This window comes from Epinephelus moara, chromosome 13 (assembly GCF_006386435.1).
Source record: "Epinephelus moara isolate mb chromosome 13, YSFRI_EMoa_1.0, whole genome shotgun sequence".
Taxonomy (NCBI): Eukaryota; Metazoa; Chordata; class Actinopteri; order Perciformes; family Serranidae; genus Epinephelus; species Epinephelus moara.
This window is the reverse complement of record NC_065518.1, coordinates 19161300-19172432: the sequence shown is the minus strand read 5'-3', so window position 1 is coordinate 19172432 and position 11133 is coordinate 19161300. Positions and strand designations below refer to the sequence as shown.

Sequence of the window (11133 nt, the reverse complement as noted above, 5' to 3'; positions counted from 1 at the left end):
TAATATTTTATCATATTGTGATAATAAAGTATCATGGAGCCTATAATAGAAAATACGAATCTGTTGTTCCCCTCAGTTTTATGAATTGTTTTATTCATCTTTTAACTCACAATTTCTGCCCACAGCTAAACTGTTTGGTTTATATAGTTTTTATAGTGTTGTCTGTAGCTGCAGTAGCCAGCCCTTATCAACACAGTTGGAAGTTAGCATAAGCCACCATATGCTGGTATTAATACCCAAGTGGCTGCTAAATTAGCTTTATTCACAAGCCAAAAATATCGATAGTATTCCATTAAGTGGATGGTAAATTTTGCAATTCACCAGACACAGTGGCAGGTGACAAAAAAGTTAATTTCCAATCATGGTTATCAACAAAAAAAACCTCCATGTCTCATCACTTGTCCATCACCAACGGCAGACACTAACCGTTAGCGACTAGCTAGCTAACGTTAGCTGCTGCTAGCTAACATATTTCTCTCAGGACTCGGTGGAAAACAAAAACAGAACTTAAAGGGAGACTGAATGACTTACATTTAATGAGACGGACACAAACACGACTCCAAATAAATGCTCTGCGTCTGCTAGGTGTGTAAATATGTAGCTAAACTGTTAGCTAACAAGCTGCCACTTGACAAGCTAATACTGCGTACATAGAAATTCTATTCATTCTGTTTCTATGGTTGCGTCAGTGTGCTCACAGCCTGCTCCGCCCCCTGCTGGCCAACAAATGTACTGCAGGTTTAAATCATGATAAAACCCTGGATGAGGCCCTGAGAACAATAACATGATGTGGAAGATATGGCTGCCTGAGTCATTTTAATTAAATGGCTTTGTAACAATAGCTTTTCAAGCCTCTAATTAACCCAAATTACAAAAGCAACAACAGCAGACGTGTTCTCACGGTGGACGTTTTGACTGGTCTGACACAGATGTTAATAATAACATCATGTGTTCAGATGGGCCGCATCCAGGGCTCTGGTATTGTGCCCGGTGGCTCACTGGCAGAGCTTTCTGAGACCCCTGAGTGAAATGGAGCCATCGTTAATGTTATTAGTTCCACCTGCTGGATGACACGTCCAAATACCTCCCGGGAAAAAGCCCTGGGAAGATTTTTAGAAAAACAGTGGCAAAGTTCCCAGACGTTTCCATCTGAAAACTGCAGAAAAAACACCAATAAAACATAGAAATGTGTCATTCTGAAAAAGTACTATGTTCCATTTCCACTGCAACGACATGCAGTGTTGATCTTAATGGGCATTTTTCACAGCATGCCTTCTGACTGTCACAGCAGGAACAACACAGGTGTTACTAATAACGCTCAACAATGGCTGCGCTCATTACAGCATCTCGTTAATCTAACTACACACACCTGTGCTTCTCCAACTCAGACATGTCTTCATGCCATCATCCGTGCCACTTTAAAGACAGTAACAACCAAGCATTTTTAAAATACTTTATTTAAAAAGGGGAATTGTGAACTTTAATATCTCATTTCCCTCCCACCAATGTGTACTGGTATGTGCCATGAAGTAAAAGCTGGCCTGGAAGCTTGTCTCCGCTTATAATGCAGATCTTATGTATCACAAAAAAAAGATGCATATTGCAGCACATTAATACTTGAGTAGAGCAAAAATATTTTTGTGAACATCATGCAGAGAGTTTCCTAATTCCGACATCACAGGCAGTTTGATTCACACACACCATTCCATCACATTCGCAGTATACATTTGTGGTGTCAGCTACAGCTATAAATGCACAGGTAGTCACTCTCACACATTCCCACACACACTTAATACTTTTAGAGTTGCACACTCTCTCTCACACACACACACACACACACACACACACACACACACATCACATTTATAACAAGACAAAAAGATTAAATTTGGTCCCTAAAAACCAGTTGATCAGATGGCTGCCATCACTGGCGCACAGGCAGTTGTTCATGAGAACCAGGAAGTATTCAGTACCAAACCAGGGTTAGTTTCAGTGATGCTGACAGTCAGTAGCATCAATATGATGGAGTTAACTTTTCATGTTTTCTTTGGGATTTGGGAGTTTACTTTCTCACACCCCATCCAAACACACCTTCAATTAAAAGGATATATTTGCTGTTACAATTATGAGTCAGACGTCTACAATACAATCTTTGTTTACGACCACGTTTCTCTCAAATGTCCACAATTATAGCGAATGTTCTCTAAACTTTGATTTGTTTGCTTCTTTTCTTTGTCAGCCTCTAATTGGAGACATTTTTGCTGAACAATTTAATCCCATTACACAGAGCTGGCTTCTCCCGTGAAATATAAAAATCAATGAATAACTCCCTCAGTTTTAAAACCACAGGCAATTTTCACACAGACACATTCTCGCACAAAAATCGACACCTGTTCGGTGTCACACGCACAAACACATTCATTTATAGTATATTACATATTTATAACATGAGGGTAACTATTTTTTTTTTTTTTTTTAACCATACAGGGAAAACATCTCGCCATCAAAAAGATTAAACAATTGCACATAATGATTGGCTAAAATATTTCAGGGAAACATTAAAAAATGGCATTGTTATTTAAAAATAGATCAACATTTGAACAAAATTGTACATTTGCTTTTCTTTGTCCTTTACAAAATGAGGACATGATTTTTTTTTTTCTTGGAATAAAAAAAAAAATGTAAGAAAAGCTGCTGAGAACATAAAAAACAGGCAGATTTGTGTACAAAATGATGAATTTTAAAACAGGCTCTTGCTTTTCTTCAGATTCTTTTGCTTCCAGTTTGGCAGAGCGTTGAACTCGACTCGACTCATTCCAAGAAGTTTCTGCAAGACATTATAAAGTAAGAGGAAAACAAATATTACTTGGTCTGAGTTTCATATTGAAATTTCCCTTTTGTCGTCAGTCATTTGTCTAATACTCCTGTTGTGAAACAAAACTCTCACACACTGGAAATAACCACCTGCAATGAAACACATTGACCTAATAAAACATAACTTTAAGGCCTTTTGATCCTATTCAAGAGCAGCCGGGCGCCTACCTTAAAGTCCTCGTCAGAGAGGTAATCTTCCAGGCGCAGAGGGTCCACTCCCTCTGGTGGCGGCTTCCTGGTCAGCTCCTCGATGGAGTACTGCTGCTTACTGAGCTGAGACAGCGCCTCCTTTACTAACATCACCTTGTTCTTGGAGCTTTCGGCCTGCATACACATATGAACTACAGTAAGTAAACAAATATCTTCTATTTGATTAAGGTAGATTTAAATAATATCAAAATATGTGCAACACATTACTTTATTTTGAATCTCTGCTGTAATCTGTTACACTGATATCTGTGGAAATTCTTCTCCACACTTCTTTTTTCTTCTTCTTCACTGACTTTACAATAAACATGATTCTGCATGCCAGCTTCAAACAGACGTATGTCAGGGGTGGCGCTTTTTCTAAACAGGCTGAGTGGGATGATTTGGATTCACATTGACTATGTCTACATGCACACTAATACGCCATCATTACTCTACATATGACAGTATTCTGAATTTGCTGCAGATCATGTTTCCTGTGGATATTCTAAATTCAACCAGTTCGGTTCAAACTAACTCCAGTTTGTTTGCCCACTAAGTGTGGTTCGTTTGGGCAGGTGTGAACACAACAATCGCACTCTGGTGCGCACCAAAACAACCAGACCGAGACCTTCTTGAAGAGGTGGTCTTGATCCAGTTACAAATGAACTCTGGTGCGGTTCGTTTGTGGTGAGAACGTGTTCTGACCTGGATCTGAACCAACTGCAGTCACATGACACATTGTTTGGGTTAAACATGAGCATGTTACAGTCCTGGAGGATTATTAATGTGCACCTCCTCCTGTACTGCCTTAATATGCACATTCAGCACATCCAATGCATCAAAACATTGTTTTCTAGGTCTAGTAGTTTGCCTAAAATGAACAATGACAGCAATATAGTCCACGATGAGCAGCGCTAAAATCAACCTGCGTAGTTGTCCCTCCATTGTGACATTAGAAAGTGTCACATTTATCTTGCAAGTGTACTCTTCTTCAACGTTTTGTTTACTTCCTGGATTTGGAAATTCTGACCAATCAAGAGCAACTTTCTCACGCAAGACATTTGATCTGGTCTGCTTGTAAATGCTGCCGTGAGAACACGAATCAACTCTAGAAAATTATGCGACTGTGACAAAATGAGTCCCTGATATGGACCAAAGCAAGACAACTCTAGGTCTGAAAGCACCCTTTTTCAGAATAAAGGCAAAAACGGGAATATTTTGTGCATGTGAAATAAGTACCCCACCTTTGGAGAGATACTGGTGTCCTTCTCCCAGTATGGGAAGATGTTGGTGAAGGTGAGAGGTTCACAGCCTGCAAGGATCAGATATGCCAGAGGGGGGCGTCGGGGATTCTTCTCTGTAAATCATACCACAGTGTAGAAGTCACGAAAAACATGCTTTTGAGTTCAGTTCAAAATCCAGATATCTGCTGTAATACATGCTCAAAATGCTGACTGCATAACAGTTTACTCATGTAAATGTTTGGCTGCTAAAACCTTGCGTCCTGATCAATACGTCTGTGACCTCTGACCTTTGCAGTACTGCAGCACCGTCTCCATGGCACACTTCCTCTGGTTGTTCCAGCGGATCTTTGCAGAGCCGGTACATTGTGTGTCCTCAGGCTGCCAGCCCTGCCACAGGTACACCTCCATACGGTTATCCAGCAGGAACAGGGCTGGAGGAGAGAGCAGAGCACTTTCATGTACATCCAGAAAAGAAAATCCTGTGAAAGAGTCTTTTAAACACCTGTGTCTTACTGTTCAGTTTTCATCAGTTCAAGGTTTCAAACAGGGAACTGAATATTTTCGTAATTTTTGTGTTGTGCTTCTTTGTGTGCGCCCTTGATGAGACTCTGTACGAAATATCTTTGATTCAGACTAAGGTCAAGTCTTAAGAAAAGGCAGAACAAACACTTTTTCATGATGAATCTCTGTACAAATTGTTCTGATGAATGACTCACAAGGACCAAACATTTTACAGATACATTTCTACTTGAGACTCCAACTGACCATCAAACCTCAAACTAGATTAAAACATTGGAAGTACTTTTACCCTCATCTATATTCTAGAAATATTTCTTAGCTTTATAGAAAGCATCAGACAAATAACACTGCTACAGGTGTGTGTGGTACCTGGCTGTTGTGCGGAGTAAAGGTTCTCCTGTAGGAAAGGCATCGCCATCACCCCCTCAGCCACTCTGGCTGGATACAGTCGCTCCTCCCCTTCGAACACCCCAGAGCTGGCGCTTAGCCGGAACAGCCGAGGTGTGTAGTTGTACTTCCCTGGATCTGGAGACAACACACACACACTCTAGTTAAAACTCAAAAAACAAGCATAATAGGTCCCCTGTAAGTATGTGAATGTGAGGACGGACCTTGCAGCATGCAGTCGTAGGTCTTCTTATCCTGCGAGCCCAGAGCCTTTGTAAACTCTGAGGGCTCAGATCCCTCCTCCACCTCCTCAACTTTCACATTGCTGCTGCTGCTCAGACCTAACTCTGCAGGATTCCTTGAAGACACAACCACAGTGAATACATCAGTCCACATATATCCATCTATTAGACATCTATGTATCCATCTGTCTGTTCCTTACCTCTGTGTTAGCTTGTCCGCAGCTCTTTTGGCCACCTGCCTGGCACCGACATGTGCTTTGCAGCCGTGCCACAAGTAGAGGACGCCTTTCTGAGCGTTAAGAAGCGCCAGGCTGGCACGAGAGCGCAGACTGGCACGCTGGCAATTTACCTCCACCAGTGAGGCCTCCACCTCTGCCTCACCGCGGACACAGAACAACCTCCAGCCATCTGGAGAGGTGAATAAAACATGGTTAGAAGAGTAAAAGAGTGTTCAACAAGTCCTTACTCACTGAGCTTGATACAGTACTTTTCCGTGAACCAAAGCCTCTGCATAAATCATACAGTTTTTCTTTACCTGTTTTGTTGGCGCTGTCTTCTCTGCTGCCCTTGTGGATGACCAAGCCTCCCTGGAACAGCTGGAGGAAGCACGGAGGCTCTTTTCCCTGAGTCACCAACACCTAGACAAACCAATCAGATACACACAGAGGAAGAAAAACACACATTAAGCTCCTTTCTATGCACACACACCGGCTGGTTTGACTCAGCGTGTCAGCCCCGTGTGGCAGGGATTTGAATCTCCATACAACAGCACTACCCACTTGAAGGTTTCTCATTACGACGCACTTGTGCTTGTGAACCAATGCTAAGTTATTCTGTCCACCCACTTGGTGTTAAGGTGGTCAACAACTTTCTTGTACTGTTGTTTGAGTTTTTTATTTTCTCCCAGCTCTTCATGAATGTACGCCGGATGCCCATCTCCTAAAGCTTGCTTGCAATGTTTTGAAAGAGTTTAATTTCTCTTCGAGCAAACTGTGCCAGTGGAAAAGCCCCAATACTCACTTGTGACCCCCGATGGCTGCCCAGCTCCACTGTCATCAGAGCCGACGTTCCTTTCTCACTGACGCTGGAGCGGCTGCCTTGCCAGAAAAAACACGCCGTCCTCTCTCTCCCAGGAGCGCCGGCACTCAGCTCCCCGGGTTTCTGTCGCTTTCCAACTGACAAAACAGGACAGAACAGAACCAGAGTAAACCCAGTGGACAAAATTAAGACTTGTGCCTCCAGTTGTAACCCTTAAACTTAACGCTTAAGCCACTCTTCTTAAAAGCTTTTATAAAAACACTTAAATTCATCCAGCTACCAAGTGAAGTCAGGTGGATACTAATGCCACTGATTTTCTGTCAGGTCTCACTGCTTTATCATCTGACACATCCTCTGTTTATTCTTCAGGCTACCTCTGTGCCAAACGCATGACTCACCCAGTGTGGTAATAGAGTACTTCCAACGGATGATGTAGGCGTCGCCCTCGTGCAGTTGGCCCAGACTCTCTTTAGGCAGTTCCTCCTCGCCGTGCTCTTTGATGTGCCAGGACTCTACAGCTACTGTAGCCAACTCCGCCTGTCTTCCGTCATCTGCCCTCACCACGCCGTGGCCCCGCTGGACGTTCACTCCCTCCAGGATTGTCTTCACCGGCTCCGGCTCGTTGTCCAGCAGGGCCTTGGCGTCACATGGCTGCAGTTCCAAGTCGAACATGGGTCGTTCGATGGTGTGGACTGGGCTCTGAGCAGATAAAGAACGTTTTTAGTTATTTTAAAGTTGAATGTAACCTTTGTAAGATATTTTTAAATCAAATTTAAGACTAACAGACAAAATAAATGGGGCACAGACATGACGCCTCAGAGCAGAGCAGGGTTTTTTACCTGCTATACAGACTCCGTCCTCTTTGCAGTGTGTGGCTGCTGCCAGCTTTACTGTGTGTACATTGAGTTTTGCCAAGTTATAATGCAGTTAATTATGCAGGGTTTGGAAGCGTAGGCTGGACTAACTGGTGCTGAATTAATCAACTGGATAATTTGAACAACAGGATGCATAGATTTGATTCATTTATGTTAATGGGAAATATAAAAACACACACAGTGTTGCTCTACTGCTTTGCGTTGCCTCTGTTACAAGGTATTCATTTTGTCCTTTTAAAACAGATTGTACTTGTTTTTTTACACAGTTCAGTCAGTTCTGTGGTCAGTGTAGCAGCTCCAGTTGATTATAATGGATGTGCTGCCACATCCATGTCCCAGGTTTTTCGGCCATAAGACTGAGACTGATTTTAAGACAAATCATCTTTTCCTTATTCAAGTTTTGCAGGTAAGTATAAATGTTAGTAGTGTATGTGTGGTCCCATTTAGGGGTAGGCTTTATGAAGGAATATGGGTATTAGAGTGAGTTAGGTTAATCTACATTTTGCCAACAGGTAAAAGCAAGTATAAAGTAAAGAGACAGTTTTTAGTTTAGTGGTAGGTTTAAAGATTTTTAACATCACAAATGTGCACTTTTAGCCAGAGAAGCCCAGCTCATTTTGACAATAAGAAATTAAAAGATGGATGAATTAAATTAGATAAAATCTTTGTGGCATTAAGACCTCACAAATTCAAATTTAATACTATTGAACTATTTTTAAAGCTACACCATGCAGGGTCCTCCTACCACCACCACCACTTCCACCCACTGGTAGGAGGCCCCGGGGCAGACCCAGGACACACTGGAGGGATTACATATGTCATCTGGCCTGGGAACGCCTTAGGGTCCCCCAGGAGGAGCTGGAAAGTGTTCTGGGCAGAGGGACGTCTGAGGTGCTTTGCTTGGCCTGCTGCCCCTACAACCAGGCCCCGGATAAGTGGATGAAAATGGATAGATGGATGGACTATGCAGGATTGTCGGTTACTGTTTGTAAGCATGCGAAGTGAAAATAAAAGCCAACCCCGGATTCATTCTGGTGTGGCATTTCGTCTCACTATATTTGCCGTTTTTTGGCACCGGGTCTCTTGGCACCTGGCTGCTACCTTTTCATAAAGCCCTGATGTCACCAGAGCACTGTAGGGGTACACGCCCAAAACTGCTGAACACAGAAAATAAGGATATACAGGCAGAGGGCTGAAAATACACCACCACACACTTCTAGTGGCTCATAAGTGATGGCTGAGATGGATACCTTCTGTATGAGTCTATACATTGTTTTGTTTTTTAGGAAACTCCTGTATGGTACAGTATATCTTTAAGACCTACTATTTATTCAATTGAATTTAAGAAAGACTTTTTAAGGACGTGCAGACACCCCGCAGGAACATGGAGTCCCTGCTAAGTTAAAAACATACACACCCTTCGTCTAATCTCATCTACCTTGACTTCCTCTGCTAGAGCTGCTTCCTCCTTCTTCCTCTCGGCCCAGTCCAGGAACTTCTCTCTGAACAGGGATGTCTCATTGTGCTCGGACAGCCGGCCAAACAGAGTCCAGCTCGGGCGACCCTCCCCCTTTCTAGAAATCACACACAAAAGGAAATCATTTAAAAACATCCAGTCTGTTTAGCTGCACTGACACGATAACGCCACTAGGGGCTACCATAACACAACCAATAATCTGATAAGCTTTGCGCTCCATTCAAGCCACAATATATCAGATAAAATCCCATTTATCAGTTCACCACCAGTGTACTTTATAGCTGCTGCTGTAAAAGATGGTAGGATTAAGGTGTGATACTCACTGAGGCACATCTGTATTGGTGCAGGAGGCGTCTAAAGGGTTCACTCTGCAGTTGCTGTAGTCGTAACTGCCGCTGTAAAGCTGTTTGCCCAGTTTCACTGCAACTTTTCTGTCACCCAAGGGCACGTCTTTCCCGTGCCATACGTACACCTCGCTGCCAAAATCAAACACTAAAACCTGGTGTGGGCATTGGCGGCAGGGGAGAGAGGATGGACTGCGGTTATTACATCATGCAAAAACAACAGGAACAATCTGTCTCTAAATGTCTGTCGGGACTATTATGGGTGCTTTAAGGACATCTCTAACTTTCATACGATCCCTTTTGACACTTTCTGTGCAGCTCCCAGAATTTCCCAGGTGCAAAATGAATCAAAATAGTTTTCTACATCAGTCAAAACTTCCCAGACACATGAGGTCATTACTCCGCAAGTGGCGTTACCTCTTTGGAGTCGAGCAAGGTGACACTCGGGATGGAGGCCCAGGCATCTTCGTGAGGCACCAGTTTGTCTCCCTGCAGTCTGTACACACCATTAGAGTCTAACACCCCACTCTCGTACAGCTCGTCCTCCTCCGGCTCCCCTGCCCCTGTAACACACACAAACAGTTAGTTTCCAGAATGGGTCTGCCTGTTTCAATTTTGTTTTTACTTTTTAGTTTTAATTAGTTTCAGTATTAGTTTTCTTTTATTCAGAAAACTACACAATATTTTTCCATTTAGTTTCATTTTTTCAGTCTTCCAAGTCTGGTTTTTATTTTCATTTCAGTTTACTAAAACTAGGTGTGAAAAAAACATTTTAATTAACTGTAATAAGCTTCACACACACAGCCAGAGGAGCTGAGTGGTTAGATGTAAAATCCTTCAAATGCTGATCTTAAATCTTAAAAAATCTGAAAAGCATTACAAATGTGTTTTGAAACAAAGGCTGCAGCTGTCATCAACCTTCTCTAAAAGTACCCTAATAACTTATTTTCTATGTGATGTATTAATCTCTGTTTGTGCTTGAGCTTAATAAAAACTGTTTGTGGTGATGTTACTAAAAACAAAGCAGCTCAGGAATGAGGATGAAAGGAAAACAGCCTCAGTCAGATGTGAACAGTAGTGGCCGAAATCATCTGCTCTTTTATAGACGCGAGTGCTCGGTCCAAATACATTCCTTCTGCTCTTCTTCTTCGTTATTTAAAGAGAGACTCAGTGTGAGTATGAACCTCTGTACTTGGTATGTCCTCCCAGCAGGCTCCAGAACTCTTTGGCCCATCTGCTCTCGGTGTTGATGCCCTCCTCCAGCACCGTCACCTGGGACGCCTTACACCCGAGGTCCCTCTTGGCCTGGACGAACGTTGCCATCTCGGACGCCTGGTCACACGAAGAAGAGTTCATCACGCTGCATTAACACCTGTCTAGACACTCAGATCTTCATTCTGTGTGTGAGGTTCTCTACCTTAGCTTTCTCAATGACATTGGCGAACTCTCCGCTCCACATGTAGCAGTGCTTTGGTGTTATGAGAAGGAAGCAGTCGCCGCTGTTTAGAGAGTGGGCTGTGGGCTCCACCAGGCGCACCTGGACGTGCCTCCGACCTGCAGACAGTGACAAAGCAGCTTTTACTTCCAGAATCTGAAACATAAATCACTGACATATATTGTGATTTTTTCACACACTCCAGCAGTTTAAGTGTTATGTCATTTGCGCTTCATTATAGATGGTTATAGGTGATAGGTCACTATATATCACACCTCCATTCACACACATATACAAAACAAGCACACAGTTTATTCTTTCCTGTTCCTGACCTTTGATGCGAATGAGCATGAGCTTGTTGAAAGGCAGCGTGCTATTGTTGGTCACAACATCAGTGGATTTCACACTGCGCAGGTTGACCTTGCGGAAGTTCTCCTTGCTGGCGAGACCCGCCAAGGCCACATCAGCCAGGTTAGTTTTCGAGTGTTTTGCCACTTTGAGGGAGAGAA

At 42.9% G+C, this 11133-nt stretch overlaps 1 protein-coding gene across 2 annotated transcripts in view; it reads right to left on the bottom strand.

Moving 5' to 3' along the window:
• Positions 1-1422: 1422 nt before the first annotated feature.
• The window catches only part of svild (supervillin d), a 61794-nt gene continuing 52083 nt past the window's right edge, over positions 1423-11133 (bottom strand). Inside the window, exons 14-29 of one of the 2 annotated variants that reach the window (XM_050059720.1) lie at positions 10957-11118; positions 10607-10743; positions 10374-10521; positions 9607-9752; positions 9169-9344; positions 8807-8942; positions 6892-7192; positions 6476-6630; positions 5991-6093; positions 5656-5863; positions 5438-5571; positions 5196-5351; positions 4595-4738; positions 4308-4420; positions 3043-3198; positions 1423-2827 (exon numbers count right to left, since the gene is read on the bottom strand). In XM_050059720.1, the coding sequence (XP_049915677.1) occupies positions 2741-2827; positions 3043-3198; positions 4308-4420; positions 4595-4738; positions 5196-5351; positions 5438-5571; positions 5656-5863; positions 5991-6093; positions 6476-6630; positions 6892-7192; positions 8807-8942; positions 9169-9344; positions 9607-9752; positions 10374-10521; positions 10607-10743; positions 10957-11118 (2462 nt within the window). In that variant the 3' untranslated portion in view covers positions 1423-2740. The remainder of the gene's footprint in view (positions 2828-3042; positions 3199-4307; positions 4421-4594; positions 4739-5195; positions 5352-5437; positions 5572-5655; positions 5864-5990; positions 6094-6475; positions 6631-6891; positions 7193-8806; positions 8943-9168; positions 9345-9606; positions 9753-10373; positions 10522-10606; positions 10744-10956; positions 11119-11133) is intronic. The other variant, XM_050059721.1, reaches the window with a different exon arrangement.